The sequence below is a fragment of the Haemaphysalis longicornis genome, unplaced genomic scaffold, assembly GCF_048455015.1.
Source record: "Haemaphysalis longicornis isolate Haplotype H1 unplaced genomic scaffold, Haemaphysalis longicornis Haplotype H1 scaffold_7, whole genome shotgun sequence".
Classification (NCBI taxonomy): Eukaryota; Metazoa; Arthropoda; class Arachnida; order Ixodida; family Ixodidae; genus Haemaphysalis; species Haemaphysalis longicornis.
Window position 1 is genome coordinate 129147156 of NW_027526422.1, and position 21762 is coordinate 129168917.

At 45.8% G+C, this 21762-nt stretch overlaps 2 protein-coding genes across 3 annotated transcripts in view; one reads left to right on the top strand and one right to left on the bottom strand.

Annotated features, from left to right (window-relative positions):
* Positions 1 to 21762, top strand: part of LOC144146967 (uncharacterized) — a 494123-nt gene that overhangs the window by 208360 nt on the left and 264001 nt on the right. The window lies entirely within an intron of this gene.
* Positions 1936 to 18059, bottom strand: LOC144146962 (uncharacterized). Its single transcript, XM_077678945.1, has 5 exons — positions 17842 to 18059; positions 14688 to 14821; positions 11841 to 11908; positions 5395 to 5478; positions 1936 to 2330 (listed from the first exon to the last, which is right to left on the bottom strand). Exons 1-5 carry the CDS (start codon positions 17944 to 17946, stop codon positions 2197 to 2199), a joined length of 525 nt encoding a protein of 174 aa, XP_077535071.1. The 5' UTR covers positions 17947 to 18059; the 3' UTR covers positions 1936 to 2196.

Consider the following 21762-nt stretch of genomic DNA (forward strand, 5'->3'; position numbering starts at 1 on the left):
GAAAAGACTTTCTGCAAATTGTTTGCAACCATGGCGAATTGCCGGCAATTTGTGCAGTCGAGAATAGGGCCCCCGGTCGAGCATCGTCCGCCAACGCCGCTCGGGCGGCTCGTGCGGCGTAGACGGGCCGGACCTGGGGCCAATAAGAACACAGCTAGGTGAACGTCACAGCATCTGTGGTTGCACGCTTATCAATCAGATGGCGTTGCTTGTCTAAGCGCGGCATAAGTGCGGGCGCACCAAAACGACCAAAACAAACGCAGGCGCGTTGTCAACACGATATCGCGCACCATTTTAATGAATGCGTTATCGGTGTCCGCGAAAGTTGCGGACATCACAGCAGGAACGAAGTTTAGAAGAACCCAAGAAGAACTGTCCGATGTACACCCAGGTGTGCTAGGCACCCACAAAAAGCGAACCCATGGTGGCTTGCTGTGTTTGTCTTCTGTGCTATGTGTGCGTATATTGTTAAATAATTGGCGATTGTTGTACGAAACCACAAATAAACATATTTACTGCAATGCAGTTTAAATAAACTTGACCTGGAAGTAAAATAAAACCTTTTTTTTGAAATCACAATAAGATTTGCTCTCGGCCGGTCTGCAAACAACGTACCTCTGAAATGCGAAAGTCGCGACGTTCGCAGGCCATGTAGACATTTCCAGGCATTGCGAAATTAGCAAGTGCGAATGTTCGTTCCACCGAATTCGCAGACGAAAAACGCACTATGTAGACGGGCTTTAGCTTTGATTCGCATTCAGCACTACGTCAATCGTGCGCAGCCGTAGAGCATTGAGGGCAAGCTAAACCTACGAGGTTTGACCGACTAATGCGCATAAAGGACAAAATGGCGGCGCCGATGAAGCGTCGCAGTGTAAACAAATGTCACGTAATGCGAACTGGTGAATGATCATGGCGGGGGAACGGAGAAATAGGAGAAAAGAGTGCTTTTACTCTGTACCCTTATCTGGCGACACTAGCTGAGCACAAGCGACAAGCCCACCGAGACGGCGAAAAACATTTCACACCATCCTCCATCAATATTTATAGTCGTTTACAACAGCTTTGCTCGAGATCCACTTTATCATGGCGGAATGATCGCCATTTTTTTTCGTGCCTGTTAAAAAAAGGGCTGGTAGACATGTCTTGGAATCAGGCCACTCCTAATGAACAGACTAACTGATAAAAAAACTACACCAAGCTTTGTTCATGCGAGGTCCCCGTGTTGCTGGAGCTCGTTCGTAAGCCAGATGAAATAAGGAACGAACAGTTCCGAGCAACCCCAGGCTGGTAAAAATTCGAGTCTCATGACGGATTTCTCGGTAGCATATATTGGCATAAAACCCTTTCCGTCATCAATTTCTGTCAGAGCTCCTGGATAGGCTGAACGGTGAAATGTCGTCATTGCTGAAACGGTAGCCACAGAAAAGTCGCATATATTTGGTGGGGTGTTCATAGCTCATATGAAAAGTAGCAGGTATTCAATCGAAAAAAATCCTGCACCCCTCCATCTAACGATGACGACGGTGGAACACGAAGGTTTCTCGTGATGAATTCTTTGTTGGCAAATCCCACACTGCGACAATGTGATACTCTGGAAGTACGCACCGCTTTTCTAGAATACCCATAGCAACTCTCGGGTGTGCGCTCCATATGCCGTAAAGTTTGGGTTTGGGGTGTTCGGTTCGACTCGGTACCTGCTGCATCGCGTTCGCTTCGAGCATGTGGAAATAGAGAAATCTGAGAGACACCGACTTGGTAACGCAAGGAGCCTATGTTCGATCCCGTCACGGGAAGCGTTTCTTCTTTTGCTTAAGCCACGATTATTCATCATCATCTTCAGAGCAAGTTGGCTTTCATGCAGGGCGTATTGGCGTAAAACCGCATCAGTGGGGACACCAACGCTTCGCTTTAATGGTTGTGAAGTGAAAGAATGGTGTCCGATGTTAAGGGTGAAGCTGAAGACTTCGCGCGAGTAAACAAAGCCTCAATCAATCAATCAATCAATCAATCAATCAATCAATCAATCAATCAATCAATCAATCAATCAATCAATCAATCAATCAATCAATCAATCAATCAATCAATCAATCAATCAAGTGCATAATTGTTCCTGGTTAATACATGTGATATATTACTATCAGCCAGATCTTCTTTGTGCTACACTAAAGCAACACCTTGCTGCCAGCATTAGCTTCAGTCCAGGATGCTAGCGCATGAATCTTCGTCCCAGATGTCGTAGACAGTTCCTGAACAAACCTGGGCGTGGCCCTCCATGCATGCTGTGATTTCTTCGCTGGTTGCGTTATCGAATATCCAGAGGCGGCAGCCTGCGTCGTCGGAGAATTCATTTCAACATGGTTTTACGCTATTCTTATGCGGGTGTGTGACACATTAAAGCAAAGGTCATGCAGGACAGACACATGACGTGTAGAATGGTGTGCATAAAACAGAGACGCGCGTGTTTTCCCACGCACGTGTGTGTGTGGGTGTGTATGTGTGCGTGTGTGTGATTCGCATACATATATACAGTATAGAAACAGAATGAATCACTCGAAACACTCAAGTCTGCTTACATGATTTGAAGGCGAAATCCTAGGAAGGAACTGAAGCTCGTTCACAGCTACATTGTATTTGGGCCTGTTTTTTCGTGTTCGTTTCTTTTAATTGTGGCACGGTATACATGGGCCACCTTTCTTTCTACTACATCGTTTTTTGTCTCTTTCTTCGCTTTCGTTTCTTCGTCTGACGGCAGGAATAACATCAGCTTGCAGACTGGCACACTTCATAGCTCCTAGAATCAGGGTTCTGCGCGGCTTCTGTGTAACTGTTCTTATTAATTGCCGTGATGTTCAGGTACCAAGGGGCACAGGTTATTCTAAAACAGTTATGTTTTGAAGTCAATCGTTTGTGAACCTTGTGAAGCGGGAACATTAGGTACTGAAAGCTCTATTTTCCCCCAACAGAGCATGTGCCATAAAGAAAGATACAGCACAGACAAATCTTGTTCCGCGAAGGCAACACACACAGACAGCAGAATTGAAGAGCGAAATAACAGCAGAATTGCAGAGAGAAAGCAAAAGAGATGGAGAGAAAGAACCAGTGCAATTCTCGCAACGCTGATTTAGGGGAAGAGAGAGCGGAGGCCCATGTGCCTTCGTAGACAGCAAGGGCCCGTGTGGCTAGTTTCCTGAATCGTCATGGCCGAGCTTCCAAAGGCCAGTTCCCAGCGGTGGGGTGTGGTGTAGGGGGGAAATGGGTCTTGTGGGCACATGCAGAGCGAATGAAATGTGCATCTCGTTTGAGGCAATGCGGGCAAAATGGAGGTAAATAGATGTGAATGCGTATGCGGGTGTGGTTCTGTGGGGACGCAGTGCGTTTCTAGGAGGCGCCACAATTTGGCTGCAGCGGGCCCTAGCGGCGGGTTTCGTGCGGAACAATCGGTAGTGCTGGGTGACTCCTCGATACTTGAAAAGTGCATTTCGAGAAACTGTGGGGACACCGTGATAAGCGTATAAGAAGGGCCGGCTCGGGTGATCAGTGCTCGAGCACCGTGCTGCTGCTGTGTGGATGCGCCCTTCTGTAACTTTCCGTATATACGGAATGATCAGAATAAGGAGTTTATTCGGAGTAAGGGGCACCGAGACGTAACTAATGCAGGTACATCTTCCAGAAACGGAGTAATGAGATGTCTCTCGCAGTAAGAACGGTTGACGCAGTTTTCGTTTGTTGATTTTCAATAGAGGCTAAAATCATACAGCGCATGGTTTACGTATACTCAATACATGCGGAATTCTTGCGGGCAATGATTTGGCGCTTCTAGCTGCCTGATTTAAACCAGAAGGGTACCAAAAGCTTTGAAACGTGTGCACTATTTGATCATCAAGCGTTTTTCGAAAATGTCTTTCGTTTTATACCATTCGGGTGTTACGCGAGTTAAAACTGCAAACTCCCATACTTTCGAATATATAGAACGTTTCAATGAGCATATTGAAATTCCACCTGATTATACATGAGATATTTATTTATTTATTTATTCTCTACCCCTGTTGCGATTTTTCTGACCGGGCGGCTACTGTTACTGCAACAACGGTGCGGTGCGGTTTCGCACAATTTAAAACCCAATGCATTTGGTGTGAGAAGTCCTAATCGATTGTGCCTGGGAAGTCGAAATGCGGGAATATTGAGTCAGGTTGAGGAATCCAAGATGTTTTTTATTATACGAAGGGGGAGATGAGATGCCGAGTGGAAGGCACAGAAGAGAGGTGGCGAGGTGGTTAAGTCTACCAAAGAGTATTGTTTTGCGACGACATTTGGAGCACAGAAAGCAGATACGGGGTCAATTTATTGTAGCAGAGAAGTGTCTACGCTGAATCAATTTCATGTAGCTTTATAAATAACCTATGAAGTCGTGTACCCCCAGACATCGTTACGGCAGCACTAAGTTCAAAGAATCATTCACCACCATCTCTGCCGATAATAAGAAAAGGCGACTGTGTCATGCATTTCTGAGTGCGGGAACATTGCAGGCACTTAGCTTGCTGGGGCCTTGGGGCTCAACGTTCCAGTCCCGTTATCGCTCACCGTGCTCTCAAGGTTCCCTTGGGCACCGCCAATTGATGCCAATGAAGACCACAGCCCCTAACACGAGCTTATAGACCACCGTGTTTGCTACTACTTTCATGAGACCTCGCGAGGGTTGACGGGGTTGCCCCGAGGGAAATTAGATTAAAGGTTAGTAGTGGCCTGCATAATTGCCCGAGCACATAAATAGAAAGAGGACTTTTCTGTATCAGATTCTTAACCTGCTTGCACGACATGCCTTTGGAGGCCATAACTATTTTTTATGGAAGAAAAGAAAACAGGTTAGAGAAAGGCAGGAATGTTTACCAGGTTATGCAATGATTTGGTATTCTAAGGGGGGAAAGGCAGACAATTTTTTGTGCAAATTTTAAGGAGCGCGGAAGATGCACTGAAAACATTTGATGCGGGATTGTTTTCTTGGAGTAAAGACGTGTTCTGCCATGGGCGTCTCCAAGGGCTGTCTATTGCTCTTTACTGGATGATACCCTTCGCGCTAACCTGTCTTGCTCGTTATTATTCCAACGTTCTTCCCCGATACTGTTTATAATACACGTTTTTTTAATAACGACTCCTTGTACGGCTGTCTTTCTCTGAGTCCCGTCCAATAATGCGATGCCAAAAATTCATTAACAACTTACCCAGTTTTCCACCCTCATGCGCAATATCACATATACAGCACTCCTATAAACTCCTGAAAGTGTCTAGACGCCCTGTTTTTATACCAGATCGTTACAGTGTCTCGGCAAGGTGCCAAGACATCATCAACATCGACAATAGCGAGGCTGCTTTTGAGCTGCAAACGTCTCTTACCAACGGATTCAACGTCGAACCTCGCTACAAAACAGGCGTTGTAGTCAGCATACAGCATCTCGAATGCGTAGATCACGCTTGGGTCTGCAAATATCAATTGAAACGAGAAAATAAGTAAGGGAGAAGTTGGTTTTATTGACTTCGCTATATGCGCGGGGCACAAATGGAGCACTACAACATGGGACCGCAGATTACACATTTTGTCTGCGGCGGTTTCGCGCTGGGTTCTTGATTGTGGCCCAAAATAGTGCAACCACATTTCTTGGAAAGAAATTTCTTTTCTATAGTAATTGTCCTGGGCACTCAGTAATGTGGGGACTACAACAATAAAAGCAACGGAAAAATCCCCCTCCAGGATCCGACTGCCTATGTCCACAGCAGAACAAAGGCCTCTCCTTATTGCTTACAACCAATCCTATTCTCTGCATTCTCAGTTTCTCTTCGCCGTAAATTTTTTTTCGCATCCCACAACAGCGTCACGTGGTCTCTTTTACCTATAGTAACGTCTCTCGGCAGTGGTGAGCATACTTTTTCGGGCGATATCTTTTACATCCATTCCCCTGCGGTAAGAAACATTTCGATGCATGTGGGAGACTTGACTAAACTACTTAGAAAGTTGGGATAAAGTTTTATCGTGGCGGGAATTGGCCTGGATGGCGCGACGTAAAATCCCAAGTGATTAGCTGGGCTGTATAGTATGGCCATCTAGGTGGATTCAGATTGGTTCCTCTGCAGAGGAGGATGATGGTTATAGAGGATAGGGGGTTTAGGTTATTGGGGTTGGGCATCGACGTCCCACGGAGAAGGATAGTTGTGAACGACGTCTGTAGCCTGTTGACGGTAGTCTTGGATGTTTCCCATTGAGCCGGTGTATGCTCATATGGTGATGCCGTCTGCATTAAGTGCGTGATGTGAGGAATGGCGTCAAGTTGTTGGGGAAAATTCAGAAAGGCGAAATGGAAAAGGAGTGGACCTGAACTTTGAGGTGTGCCGTGATCCCCCCGTGAAATAGGCTGAGATTTAAAATCTCTCCCACCAATAATACCTTGCTTATGAATAAGAAAATCTGCAGTGTATGAGTAAGTGCGTGGGCTGCAGGCCGTTTGATTGACGCGGGATAAAATGCCAAACATGGATGAATGATTGCATGGATGGATGAATGCCAAACATAACCAAGCGCCATTTTTAGGTTCAAGGCAAGAAGGTCCTGGTGGGAGCAAGCACCTATCTTTATTTCGAAGGAGAACACGTCGTGCACTGAGATACTTTTCGAAGCCATACGTGCTGTTGGGCATAGGGCCCTTTTTTTCAAGAAAGGGTTTTGTAAAATTTGTTCAACTAATTTGCCCGTACAGGAGGTCCGAAATATCGGTCTTAGGTTATCGAGATGAAGAGACTTATTTCGCTTGAGGTGTATGAACCGTACTTCAGCTGTCTTCCACTGGGGAGAAAGGTGATCCGAGCTCCAGTGTGAAGTCATGTGGTGCAGAAGATGACGCAGTCATCTTCCATCCAGTACGGTAAGAAGCCGGTAATTGGGTTGGTCTGGTCTCAGGTTGCTATTTTTATAGTACTCAAACAGAGCCGCTTCTCTCTTGTATAGTTGGAAATTCTTATTTAAGTCATTGAGTCATTGTTTACCAGTTCATTTTAAGGAGGTGCGGTGAAATGGCGGGAGGGTTTTAGATATTTAGCTGTGAGTGCTTTTATGAGCTTTGGGGGTAATCCAAGCAGTTTAGAATCCGGGTCATATTGCGTTGGGTCTCGCTCTTGATGGAGGGTGGGTAATTAAGGTGCCTGAAAAATTGCAATGTTATAGGAGTGGGAAGAGTACCTTGTAGGCTGCGATATAATTGAAGCCGATTCTCTTTGGAGAGGCGAATGGCGCGTACAGTGGCTTATTCACTAAGCGCTGCAACTTTTGTGTGCAGCTCAATGTTGCGTCTTTGCCGCTACCACGATTTTGTGAGGCTCCAGCGGGTCTTCGTGTTTCCCGTAACATTTTGAATAATACCATTATTCCAGTGGACTAATAGTTAGCTTGGGTCTATGGGGCGAGAATAAGTGGCCTTTGGAAACGCATTCCAGTTAGTGAGACGAGTAACTCTTGTCTTGACGTTGTAATGGAGATTACGCATGGTATGATCAACGAAGTCATCGACGGATCCAAGGTTCTCGCCAGTTGATGACAATTGTACATCCAGGGTTCCTAATAATAAACACAGGTTAGAGGAAGTGTCCCTGTCGTTGCTGGTTCCCAGCCCTGTTGATTCGGGCTGGTTAAAAAGGTGGAGGTGAAAATCATCAATTGCTTGTGGCAGCCAATTGCCTGGCTTTGTTTTGTACAGGTAGCCCCATTGAAGATCAGCAGCGTTAAAATCGTTAACCTTCTCAATAGGGCAGACGTAGATATTGAGGACGTAAAGGCTGAACTTCTTAGGAGATGGAGATAAAAGCTCGGTGAGGACGTGATTACATCCCCGCTGCGGGGTGACGTGACCAACTGCAGATACGAATAAGCGTGAGCATTGCAGTTACGAATAAGCGTGCGCATTGAGTAAGTGCCTGAGGGGCAGTAGTGGACAAATCCAGAGAACTTGATGTGACAGTTCATTTTGGCAGGGCAATGACTGCTGGTTCAATATAAGAGAGGATTTGAGTAAGGACTGCGGCCGTTTTTTTGAGACCTCTACTACTTTATTAGAGGAGGGTAGAAGAAGTGGGACTAGGTTGTTTCCTGTTCATCAGGCAACGAGGCATAGATAGCTTTGTGTTTCGGGCGTATGGTGCGCACTGGTGTTGTTTCTTGAAGAGCGTTTTAAGGGCTGTCCTATGGGATGAGGCCGAGGGAAATGGATGAAGTGTTCATAAAGGTTGGCTCCTTCCTGAATGTGTGATACTGCGTGCGGAGGGATTCGGTGTCCTGTTATAGTATCTAGTTTTCTTTCCGAATATGCTAGTGGTCTTGGTTGATGGACGCGAGCTGCATAGCTAGGATTGCAAACACGTTTCGGATGTGTGGTTGAAGCAGCGGCGGAGGGGTTTTCTTCTGAGTGATTTAAAAAAGTGGTTTGGGCTTCTGTGTGGAGGGGAGGGTTAGGTTTCTTGCGCTTTTTTCCGTGAGTGGATTTGGTGTTTTCTAGACCATCCACATGAGCTTGGAGGGAGGATGCTAAAGTATGTAGTTGTGCCAGAATTTGGGACAGTCTATGCAGGAAGTTGTGGTGTGGGGCTGTCGTGGAGGCGGGAAAGGATGAGGTTTACTTTGAGGCTGTAGGGATTTCTTTTCTCCGAACTGTTGTTCCAACGCCATGGTTGTAAACTGCGTGATAACTCTACTGCCATCTATAGGCGAAGCGCTTAAAGACTCTGTGATTGACAAAAGGGCGTGACACTTGTGATGGATAACAGATAAGTGCAGCTACGGCGGTCAGTGGGGGAGTCCCCAGCTTAGTGTGCAGGCAGCCACGAGTTATCAGCCAACGCCAGCCACCATCCGGAGGACTCAGGAAAACAAGCGGACAGCCATTGGTCCCACCATACCGTAAGCCGATGGACATTAAAGTGCGTTGACGACTGTATCTGCTGTGCCGTTTCTTTTCTTTTACACTGCTTCAGTAAAGCACTTCTTTGTATTACAACGGTCCCCGCAGTGATAGTTCTGCAAGGATGTTGCCTGAGCGCCTGGTAGACAGGACTGCCTTAAAAATGTGGGAGATCTGTTGGTCCCAGTTTACTTGTTTTTGCTTGTGAACTGGGGTTCGGATGGGATGCTGGAATCCTGACTCTTGTCTGCTGATTTGCTCGTTGAACGGTTGTGCACGTCTACGAACCGTGCTGCAGCCAGCATGATAAAGTGTGCCTGCCCAGTCCTGTCTGAGCTGCCTTTGCCCGAAATAAATTGTCCGGCACAATGCTTTAAGCAGCCTGGTGCTACCGAAAAGTGGCGGCCACCCTAGATCTCGCAGGTGGGCTAGGCGTGTGGTTTAGTTGAGAGTTCTTAACCCCAAATGACGGTAGACTAGAGTGGTTGGGTTCAGGCAAGCCGTGGATCTGTTTACAAGAGTTTGGTGTAGCGCGATGTGCACGGTTTTCTTGTAGATGGAGCACAGGTAACGTTTGTCTGTAACGCGCCGTAACGTTTGTCTGTGCCGGGTATATTGAGTCTTGAGAAAGTCTGAACCACCTTGGTAGAGGCACAAGTCTTCGAGTTGTGTGCACTTCATTCCAAAGACTGCTCAATGTTTCTGAGGGTGTCTGCTTCAGACGGTCAGGCTGGGACACCGCTGATAAGGCCTTCAAAAGAGTTGTCGGGGTCCAGGCCAGGAGGTGATGGGGTACTGCTTATTATGAAGGATTGTGTATTGGTTATTGGGCATGACAGAGAGCAATGTCCGACTGGGTGGGTGGAGTGCTGACAGTGGCCGTGCTTGTTTTACATCAACTCTGAGGCGCTGATTTGTTGGACGCCACGTGTCCTTGATGACGTGCAGCAGCGTTAGAGGCAGCTCAGCGTACTGGTTGTTGCAAGCGCCCGGCCGCCCTGTGGACGCAATACTAGACCTTGGTCAGAAATGTAGGGCAGAAGAAATGTATACGTTTTTGGCAGCATGGTTTGCGCGGCTTGTTGTGGATATGTGGTTGTGGCAGGGGTGGCAGTGGCGACTTTGCGCAGTCGCGCAAGTACGCCTAGACAACGGCACTTTGCTTATAACAGGAATCTAATGCGCGTGTGACAATCATTTTTGCATAGTACGAATATCGCTCTGAAGGCGGTGTTTTGAAAGCTAAGGTCAGCCCTCGTGTCCTAGCAGGTACAAATGATCGGGCGAGCATGTTTCAAGCGCTGGTTAGGAAAAACAAAAACTTTAGAAGTGCAAAGTGAACTTTTGTACTTTCATAGACTGGAACAAAAAATTAGGGTGGGGTATACATACCAAAAAGAACACCACGCAGCTGAAGCACGAAAATTAGTTGAATTTGCGAACAAGGACTGAAAGAGGTAAGGCAGTACAAAAAATGCACTTTGATGCGTCATCAATGTTTTTTCCAAAATCCTATTTTCAAACTGGAGCTCTCGTTGTCGCAGATGTCTTTGACCTGCCTGGCTATGGTTTCTCCTTGCAAAGGGTATCAACAGTTTTACATCTTAGGAGAAGCTTGTTAGTCCAGGTCAAATGCAGTAAGCACCTCTTTCCGCAAGCCTGACGTCAAGATAAGCCAAGCTGAAGCCAGCGCTTCGTGCGCTTGTGGAGTGAACGGTCAAACCACTAGTTCCCTCTGAGGCTTCGGAATAGAGCATTCAGAAACGAGTGAGGTAGCATGTCATCAAAAGAAAATTTGCTCATATCTTCCACCTGAATTCTGTGGCTTCTCTACGCCTAGTGGCAAAAGACATCTCTGGGAACCACCTTCACAGAGTGGAATGGCTCTTACTTTTATAGACGATAGTCGTTCCAGGGTTACTTAAAGCCAAAAATACTGGTCTGTCTGTCTGTCTGTCTGTCTGTCTGTCTGTCTGTCTGTCTGTCTGTCTGTCTGTCTGTCTGTCTGACTGTCTGTCTGTCTGTCTGTCTGTCTGTCTGTCTGTCTGTCTGTCTGTCTCTCTGTCTGCCTGTCTTTCGGCTCAGCCACAATGCCAAAACATAAAAAGAGCTCTTGTGACGGCACGTTTGCAAAACATTGCCAAACTACTCTACACAAATTCACGCTTCATATTTGTCAACACTGTTAAGCGAAAACCAATCATTAGTCACATTTGAGGGAAAACATCAATACATAACTGGTATTTGCGATATTATTTTATTTCAAAATGCATAGCTGCTTGAATGCTACCTAAGCAAATCCTCGTTTAAAAACCAATGTTTCTGCCCAAAAATACGAAAAAGCGTTTCAGCGTGAGTTGAGACCCCGTGGGGATATTCCAAGTGATCCAACCGCAAGGAAACATTTTAGTATATGGCGCTCGAGGGGCGGAAAAAGGAGATATTGAATTGACTTCCGCAAGCGTACACAGTGCTTACCGTGGGATGAGCTTGACGGGAAGGGGAGAGCATGAGGGGTGGGTGGTTAAGATAAGAGAGGGATTTGTGTGGCAGGGGCGGCAGAAGAACATCGCCATTGGACGACATTCGCAGAGAAGCTGAGAGATACATGGCCAATATCCTTGTTTAAAGCTCTTCGCGAGCACCCGTCTAACACTCTATTTAGCATTTACAGTCTATTACTTCCATAGTGAGCGCATGTCCTGGCCGTCACAGTATATTCGTGATTTTCGGTCTAAAACATTAGGAGAATATGACAAAGCCTTTTGGGGTGCTGGGGCAAGTGTGGTGCCGTACGTGGCGGTATATTAAAAACGTCGGACATTGCAGACAAGGAACTGATCAGGAATGATCGGCTTCATAACCCTTCGGAGAGATCACCAGAAGAGCAGGTGTACTTACCACTCTCCAAAGTGATATTGACCACATTGGGCGCATCTGTAAACTTATAAATCTCCGTGAACTCGGATCTGAAAGGAGCAGTGCAAGTGTTTTCATCATATGCGGCCTACGAACTAAAAAGTGTTAATAGTGTGCGTCTCCATGTTACACAGACTAAAATATCTCCATACATATACCCTATTTTGAACTCATTTTTGAGATAAAGCTTGCTACAATAAAACAGGCTAGCGGAATAGGGAAAAGTAACTCAGTTTTCCTAAAGAGGAAAAAGTAACTCAAGTAACTCCGCTACTCAAAAGTAACTCAGGGATGATGGCGCTTTACAAAACAGGATAAAGCAGACCGAACTACCGACATCATTCTCACGTTAAGGAAGGCGGTAGGCGTAGTTAAGAGTACGAAAGAAAATTGAAAAAAGTGAATTAAAATAAAATGCCGTCCTGCTTGAGGGAATTTTATTAAAAGTTCGTTGCACAGAGAAGACTTTAATGCCATAGATACACCAATGCCGTCTAAGAGCTTACATAACACGGCTAGTGTTTTGCGCTGAACGGAGGGAGAGGGCCACGGTCTGAGCGCGAGACTCTGCGAATGGTCCAATACCCCTGTGAAACTTGACTCTTTAAGTGAACTTAGATCAAGTTCACCCGGGCTCCCGGAATGACATTTTGATTGCTCGCTGCTAAACGACGAAATGAAGTTCCCTCGGCCGTGATCTCACTGAGGATAGCTGGCGTAAATATTTCGCGGAATGACTTAAAATTCTGCGTGTTTGACACATGAGAAACACTGTAAACACTTTATTCTGTTTACATTTTTCAACATTGCGATGGGCGGCTCTCACAAGTCCACGAAAAACACCGTCGGGACGATGACTGAACACCGGCGGTCATATCATTAGTGTTATTCAGAGCACAGCGCATTGCCCAAGCGTTACCATTAAGAGAAAATTTTCAGAGAGGCTGGATTATGAAATAAGTGCTGAAACAGGAACACAACCACAAACCACCAAAAACTACCTCTGGGAACGCCGCAGAAAACCGCTGCCATAAAACGACAGGCCACTCGGCGGCGCTGGCACGTCGTTAAGCGAGAGATTATTTTCGTGTGTTTCGTCTCAAATTCATTTCGAAAGAAAATGGAACAATAAAACCATATAACCTTTAACATAACTTATAATAATCTAGAAGCTCGCTGTTTGTCCTGATTTTAAGGACCCTGCCCAGGAGACAACTCACGCGGCGAGCAGGCCCGGGTAAAGTTTATTTGGGGAGCACACTCAGCTTGAAATCATTCCCTGAAAAATGTAATTCGCATTTTACCTTTAGCTGCCCCGAAGGACATTTTAGCTGAGCCCACTCCGGCGAAGTGCGCTCAAATAGGTCCGTTTGACAGGTGTATTAAGGGAAGGAATACAATTTTATGCAGCAAATGGTGCCTTTATTTTGCATAACCGGGAGACTCTATTTTTATGTGTTTGGAAGTTTCAGTTGGACCAACATTTCTCACAATGTGGGCTTGATGCCTGGCCAATCTGGGGCAGGCAGCACTTTGCAAATGCTGCATTGAGACAAACCCTCGGGTACAGCATCTCAAGTCGCCGGAGTAGTCGCTCTGACAGCCTCATTCAAAAGTATGGGGCTTTGTCATACAAAACATACTGTAGTGGTACTTCAGGAGGGACATAAGCGTTTTTGATCCGCCACACCTAGTGCATTTGTCATGGCTGAGGCAACACGTTTATGCGGATCACATTAATGCGGATCCATCTGCAATAATGTGAGTCGTCGCAGAGTAACATCTAATATTTGCAAATGTCATCTGCAGTAGGCAGATTTGAGGCATGCGCTTTTTTTAATCTAGTTGAGGTATGAATGACGTTATGGAGAAAGGCACCACAATCCAGGTCGGGTAGCGTCTTGCGTGGCCTGCGGTGTTTGATCAGAAATTGAGGTTTTAATAGTTTCTATTTTTGTCCAAAGCTACAATTGTGGTTTTGATTTGCGGTTTTGGATAGGATTTGTGTGGTTGGATGCATCCTGCCCCTCAAATAAACGCAGGACGTTTCTTGAAGCCGTACGTTGCCCAAGAAGAGGTAACAGGCTTCAGAAATTATCGTAGAACATGACAAGCCTTTAGGAAGTCGCAGACACTCTCTTAGGCAGTTACTACCTAACGGCTCCACCTGTCTTTTTCTTGTAGGTGACAGTTGTTACAGGGCAGGGGGCTATAGCGGAAGATGCCATCAACATACACTTTGAAAAGAAAGACCATGGAGTGGCGTAACAATGAAACCGAGATAACTAATCATTTGCATGCGGTGTAAATTGGCGTACGTTGCCTGTTAACGTCAGGGGCGAATGAGGTGCTCCTGCCGAAAAGTATAATAATATAGGTCCATACGTAATGTAGTAAAAGCAGCACCAAGCTTAATAAAGAAGTGTCTAAGACGGAGTTTTCTTCTATAGCCGCTCAATTTCAAACCTATAAAATACCAGGAACTTGAAAGAAAGTTGTCTTGACCATGCACAGCCACAAAAAAATCTTGTCGTATGACATTGGGACGAAAAAGTAAACGAAAATGTTTGTGGCTGGTGTTCGGGGAACTATCGGGTGACTAATTGAACAAAATTGGGCGCTGGTCACAATGTGTTTCTTTCCCAGTTGATGTAACTGAAACAAATTATGCTGTACGGTTTTAACGGCTCCAATTATGGTCCATAATGTGATTAAGGAGCGATTGTGGCGTCTGCGTTTTAACTATCTGGATCTAACATGTGACATGGCGGAGTACCAAGTACAAAGCAGTGAACAACATGAAAACAACGAAATGATCGAAATTCTCACGCCGCCGTTCCGTTTTTATGGTATTCAGTGATTGTAGCCTTGTTGTTCTCCTGGCGAACCATGATAGAACAAAACTCCTGGGTCGAATTCGATGTCGAGGCTGCAAAGTAGACGCTTTTGAAGTTCGCGTAGACCTGAATGCAAACAGTACATGAAAATGTTTAGTTATTTGTTGATGGACATCAGGTCACCATGAACAACGCTGAGGTTACTACCAACTGCCGTTGTAGGAAAATTTGAGGAACAATAAATGGGCCCCCGCGTTAATAACGTACGTTGGTGTCGCGAAGAAAAACCACCATTTTGTATTTATCCAACATCAGTCCTTTCAAAACAATGGTGGACCCTGACTAAAGTATTGTGGGTAGGGTTCAATTGGAATACATATATGCTAGGATCGAGGACTGTTGTGGGGAAAGGGCTATTGCTTTCTCCTCACGTGAGCCTCTGCGTTAGACAGCATTATCTTCAAAATTAAGATGCAAATGTGGTGGTGGTGCTCCGTTTCTGTTAGTATAGCTTATCTCTGGGACGTCGCTAGAAAATTTGAAGAATGCAATAAAGCAGCCAAAATACAGGCAGCTGGCGTGTCACAGAGGACGTATAAATTCTAAGGACAGTGGTAGTGAAGCCGTTTGAAATACGCACGTGACCATTATTATGATTTTGGTGTTGCGGGTGGACAGCTGAAAACTCGTAATGGGTATTGTTTTATTAATAGCTTAGTTCTGAATTTCAGAAAAATGTACTACGATGTTTTGCACACAGCGCATAAACAGACCAGTGCTGACGCGCTCTTTTGTTTATGCAAGGAGTAACAATAGCAAACTCTGCCTGTAATAATAAGCATAGTTACAAAAATAGGGTAAAAATAGTGAACGCACGTAGGTTTTGCAATGTAGAAGTACTCTAGACTGAAGATGTACACAAGTAGGTGGCAAGAAATTGGTTTTTTATTGTCTGCGTTACGCAGTTCTCATGAGTACATTCATCTCTAAACCATAGGAATTTTGAGTGTTAAATCTCTCTCAAGCGAGCCCGTCTAACATATGAAAAACGAAGAAAAACTGCAATAAAAAGATCATTACAACCTATAAACGGATAATGTGCTAATACTCATATTTTTGCTCCCTTTTAAAAAATAGCGTATTGCGTATTGTGCCGTTAGTACACGTCAAGGTAACTTTTCTCACTGGCACAAATATTGTTATATCCCCACCCTCATATGCACGCATGAAAAGTGATGCTAGCGAGGGCAGTTTCCTATACCCTTGGAATAAAAAAGCTGGAAGTATTTTTCTCACAGTGAGACCACCTGGTATTAAAATAGGGATCATTTACGGCTGTTATAAAATATTAGTGAAATACCGCATGAGTTAACGCACTCTTTGGTCTGGCGGGTACCGCTCCGAGAATGTTTCTAAAAGAGGAGTGCTAGTATTTCAAGGGATTCTTATTCTGAAGTGCAAGTTGACGTCTGCATGCGGCAAAAAGCTGATATAAAAATGAGAAGTCTATTTCTCGTGACGTTATTTAGGTAGATCTCTTCTGTGCTTATTTGGCGTCCGATAGCAAATAAGGGAATGGAACCCCCTCCCGTTATTTCTCTCCTCAAGGTAAAACATGTATCCGTGGCTTGTCGGTCTGTTCTCAACATATTATTCCGGCTTTTTCGCCGCCCGTTACTTCGAATTAGCCCCAATTACTCTCGAGTACTCAGTGTAAAGCCCGACATATTGCTTCTTCACTATACGTCAAGAAGCTGTCAATGACCTCACGGTACAAGGTAGCCTTTGGTGCGTAGGCTTCTGCTATGTTCAATTTCTATTTATTGGTGCAAAGGCCTTCGTACGGCAATAAGGGTCAAACTAAATGTATTTTCCCTGCACACCGCAGGCTTTCAAACGTCCGTAAAGAAATGATTGACCATTAGTTGTGAAACACGGTGTCTGTCCCGCGCTGTGCCTGTAAGCAAGCATTTTACTGAGCCGAGTTCGAAATTTTCTAGAACGCGAATTATTGTAAGCGAGCTGCATATAGTCATTTGGTAGGTGTTTGGCTAAATTTTAAAGCGATGAATATTGTAAAGGTATTCCTATAATCGACTGCTTGAAATTGTACCGGTATCTAGTTTAAGGAGTTGGAATAATTTGTACTTACGCTTCACACCAGCAGCATTCTTGTTAGCTCCGTCGATAATTTGAAAGACCCAAAAAGTCGTTCGTCTTTTGTATGAGTCACAGAGGAGCAGTTTTGACGCGTTGCTTTAGGACGGTTCATCTGGTTTAATTTGTAGTGTTTCAGCTGGGCGGCGGTTCTGTCTTCTGAAGTTTGAAAAGTGTCGCTGATTCTTGCTTTTTAAATTTGTTTCACGTGCACTTGTAGGGGAATGAAAGTGGTCTAAAGCGTATTCCTGCGAAACGTGGCGCCGGAGCATAAAACCTACTAACCACTTATAGCGTTTAACAATTTTCGGAAAGATAGCAAATGCATTTCTTACACTGAAGGTGCTACTGCGGTGTAAAGTATGTCTGATGAAGCTCAGCCAACTAATCTAGGCAACATGAGGGCTTTTAACATGGGCCACAAACCCTTTCTTGTGTAGCCGGGAGCTAAGCTGTGCCCCGGTAAAAAATTACAAGTCATCCTGTGCAGCCATTACGTGGCAGAACTGTTCTAACGCTTTGCTGGCGACGAAGGCTAAATGTTGAACAGGGGTTCGCTTCTGTTTCTGCGCGAGAAAAAGGAACGCAGCTCTCGAAAAACTTGTCCACGTATCAAGGGTCACTTTGAAAAACTTGCCTGCGCGCTCGCAGCAGTTTTGTGTAGTTATCTAACGCTCACGTTAAAGTTGAATAATATTCAAGGCAATTGGGAAAGAAAAAATCAGGGCACACGTTAAGAATGTGCTTGTATTCTGCTCTTGCTGATATGAACTCAGTACCAAGTAACACTGCTACACATAAACCACCCAATACGTCACTCAACAGTGCTGGAATAGCTGAAGCGGATAAAACGAGGTTTTGGTGTAGCTGCTCTGCATATTTTTAAGTTAGTGTACTTCACTTTTATGGCGCTTCGTTGCTATGCTGAGTTGTGATAGACCAACATTTTCCCCTATTTTTACTAACCAGCAAGCGAGAGCCTTTCTTACCAAAGAGGCGTCGCATTGTGGACCGGAAGCGCCACCGCATGCTTCCGCGCTGACTGCCATTGGCGTGAACACGCAGAACAGGTAGGGAGAGAAAAGTAGAACCATCCTGTTCGTTTTCCGCAATCCTCAACTGAGAACAAAGTGCAAAATCATGCAATGATCTGCTAGCTTGGAAAGTAGGTTATATTACCGTCGCTGCATTGGGAATGGTGAACGTCTGCCCAATCATAACCGTTATTTTCCGCAGCGTAGATACTGTTTTTGATAAAAACGAGACCACCTGCTGTCCTTCAACCAGCGAGTTCCCGACATTTGGGTTACTTTCACACAGCTGTTTTCATCCGCATGAATAAAAACCTTATGTGGACCGCCTTGTTGCACGAGCCCGTCAGTACCTCTACTTGCTTCTGCTCTGCGTGCGTACATCGCTCGCGAACGGCTACGCTGTTCTAACAAAAGGTTCGCAGTTTCTGTAAAGTTATTCTTCAGTTCCCTTACTATTTTATTTCGTTCGTCGGTATTTTTTCATCGCGATGTTCCTAAAAACTTTGTCGTTTTCGCCCTGTTTACAAAATCCTAGCCTTTGCGTGTGTTTTATGCTGAAGGACAAAGACTAGGGACACGCGCTGTAATGATGGCGGAATTGTACAGATGCAGGAAATAAAAAAATGAGAGAATAACATCCTAGGTACTAACAGTCAGTTTAGAACAGAGTGAACTAGCCTTGTGGCTGTGGTTTTATTTCTCCCCAGAATGCTTGGTTGGGTTTGTTGAAGGTTCCCTGATGGGTTGATCCGCAGTCATTCTAACCTATTTTGTTTGAGCCTTACCTCACTAGAAACAGTTTGCTCCTGCAATAAAAAAAACAAGAGCTGCACGATGCAACTCAGGAAATTGGTAAAATGGCGCATGTAGATATCACCAGTCATAGAAATGGCGGTAATTATAAGTAGCATTATTATTGGTATTTAGTTTTTTGTCAAACTTGGGCCAAACAGAAATGGGGGTAGCCTAACATTACTGCACTAATGAGATGGGGTAGAGCGGTATTCCCACAAATGTATATACAGTACTTATTTACAAGTAGCCGTTTATGGAAGGCACAGTGGAAGATAGCGACGCGCAAGCATGGGACTACACCCGCGTCACTGACACCGTCCTCTTCATCTCCCCTCCCTGATGATGATCCCAATTCGGCACAACACGTCTAGCTTCGCCTTTATAGCTAATGTATCAAATTACTCCTGTCAGGGCCACCCTGCCTGTGAGGACGCCGTCTCGGTGCTGTTCAGTGTAGAACTACAGGCTGTGAGCGATTGGGCTTAAGACGTGAACGATGTCAATTTCCGGAGGGCGAGATGAGTCAGACGAAGCGAAAGGGGTGATTTCTAAATTCACCTCAGTAACTTGATGCAGGACACGGTCGGACCATTATATAAGGGAGGGAAGCTTCTCAGAACTCCCTACTTTGCGTGCAGGACACCAGGGCAGCACATTGGATCCGGGAATAAAATAGAGGCTGCTGTGGCGTTAATTCGTGACAGGACGTTAGAAAATCCTGGGATGAAATGAGTCTAGTGCACGCTATGTGGCGAGCAAAGTCTGGATGGCGGATACTACCTTGCACATATAAAGAGCGAGGCACGCTGTGTACGAATAAAGTGTCCAGGGATAAGGTGGGCTCTCAACCGAAGAGGAGGCAAACAGGAGAAAATCTGGCCGTATCGTGACTGGGTGAGGTATATGCAAATGTCATTTGGGAAAAAGCAATGTCCCAGTCACGATGGTCATCAGAAACGTACATGAAACAAACACATCGGTTAAAATCCGGTTCAAGAGCTCCGTAAGGCTGTTGGCTTTAGGATGGTAAAAAAGTCGCAATTTTCGCGTGGTTGTTCAGGGAGGAGGATATACTCACCTACTCGTGACAGGAAATCACGTGATTCATCCGCGATCAGGCAATAGCTGGCCAGGAGTACCATGATGTAAGTTCACCTCGTGTAGAAGAAAATCTGCGACAATCAATCCTGGTGCGAAGGACCCGTTTTATAGAGCAGGATGGCGCATAATCAGTGACCGCTGTAATCCATCAATTTCCTACCGAAGACTGCGGAAAAGGGCCGAGCAGATTTAAACAAACGCGTCAAAATGGTTCGACCGGTATATCCCGTTGTTGCAGAGGACCGGCGGGCGTTGTCTTTGGAGCCCTCTGATATTGGCACTTGTCGCATGCACCGAGGTAACGGCGAATATAGCGGTGAAGCCCCGGCCGAAAGAAACACCGGCGGACGTGCTCACATGTTCACAAAACTCCCAAATATCCAGCTGTTGGAAGGTCGTGACGCTGCTTGATGCCATCCAAACAAAGGTGCTCAGGCTCTCAGGCTCAACAGGGAGCAGCTGGGGACCTTCCGGGCGGGCATTGTTATGACAGAGCACACCGTCTTGTCGTTCGAAGAATCGTACTGATGGGGCCGAAGGGGTGGTGCTCAGGCATGCAATGATCTTTACCAAAATGCATCCCGGCGCTGCTCTTGACCGGCGCTGTTCTTGACCATAACTGTTATAAGTGATTGTCTTTGGCTGGGTTGTCTTCGGTAAGAGGAAGTTCTTTCGTGCGTTTGACGAATGTCATAATAAGCGGAGTGACCCAATCCTCAATATTTTGTATTGACTCAGTAGGCGATTCTTCTCTGAAGGCCTTCCAATCAGTAAGTCGGGCGGTCCCAATTCTTTGCCTGGCGTTTCTGTGATGAGGGATTGGGAGTTCTATATTGTGATGGTCGCTTCCTAGTGTTTCGTCTAGGCAGGTACATTCGTCATTCTTGACGTTACATGTTAAGGTTACGTCAGGGGAAGTATCGCGGGAGGCACTGCTTCCAATACGCGTGCCTGGGTATGGGTTGCTGCATAGATGAAGACGATGCTGAAAACGGCAATCTTCACGTGCGTTGTCTCGCGTGTTTCCAGCTGGTGCGGTAGAATTGATGTCGGCAAGAACGCGTTAAAGACACTCAGTAAGGTAATGAGATCTTGCGCCATTCAACTAATTGTGGGGACGGGATGATCACACGTCGGTAATCGGTCAACCCATAAGAACTGGAGACCGTCTCTGGGCTCCGATCTAATGCCGGTCTTGAGGAAGTCATTCCGGGTATTAGCAGTGAGAACAATGTGGCCGCCCTTAAACTTGAGAAGCACCTGCAGTAGGTGAGGACCTAGCTTGATGCCTTTATCAACAATTCGGCTCAATGACGGCGCACTAAATTCGTGTGGCAAGGCGTCGAAGACAACCAGTACCTTCGTCGTCCCGGCTTCACGTCGGAGTACCGCACGATGGGGCAGGTAGTAGACTGTTTGTCCTGGGGGTTTCAGATGGTACGACACTCCCTGCATGGCCTTCCCTAAACTTTCTCGCTTATGAGTGCATCGTATATTGCAGTAGTTCTGGCTGGTGCTCGAACCGCTGTAGCTGTCGATTTAGTCTACTTTATGCGGCAATCCGGTAAGTGCAGGGCGTAATCCCAGGTGCCTTCATTATGAGCGGTACCACGTAGCCGCCTACCCTCTTGTGCACTACACTAGGATATTATATGAATGTCGGGGGTTCACTCTTGTCAGGATCCTTGTGCAAATCACTTAGGTCCACTGCATCTAACCGCCATATCTACGATGTGTTCTCATGCCAAAACTGTGTGGGCTAGCCATCAGCGCAAGCCACAAACAGAGCAGTTGCACCAGCGGTACTGGCTGTAAGAGGACGGCAGATGTCATCGTATGTTCCCTGGACGACTCAGCCGAAGATGTTCTCAACAGCGCACATTTGGTCGTTGAAACGGCCCACGCGCCTGCTTACAGCTCTCTTATAATTGTCTGAGCTGATTAACACACTAACAGTGGAGTGGTGTAGTCGTTCCCTAT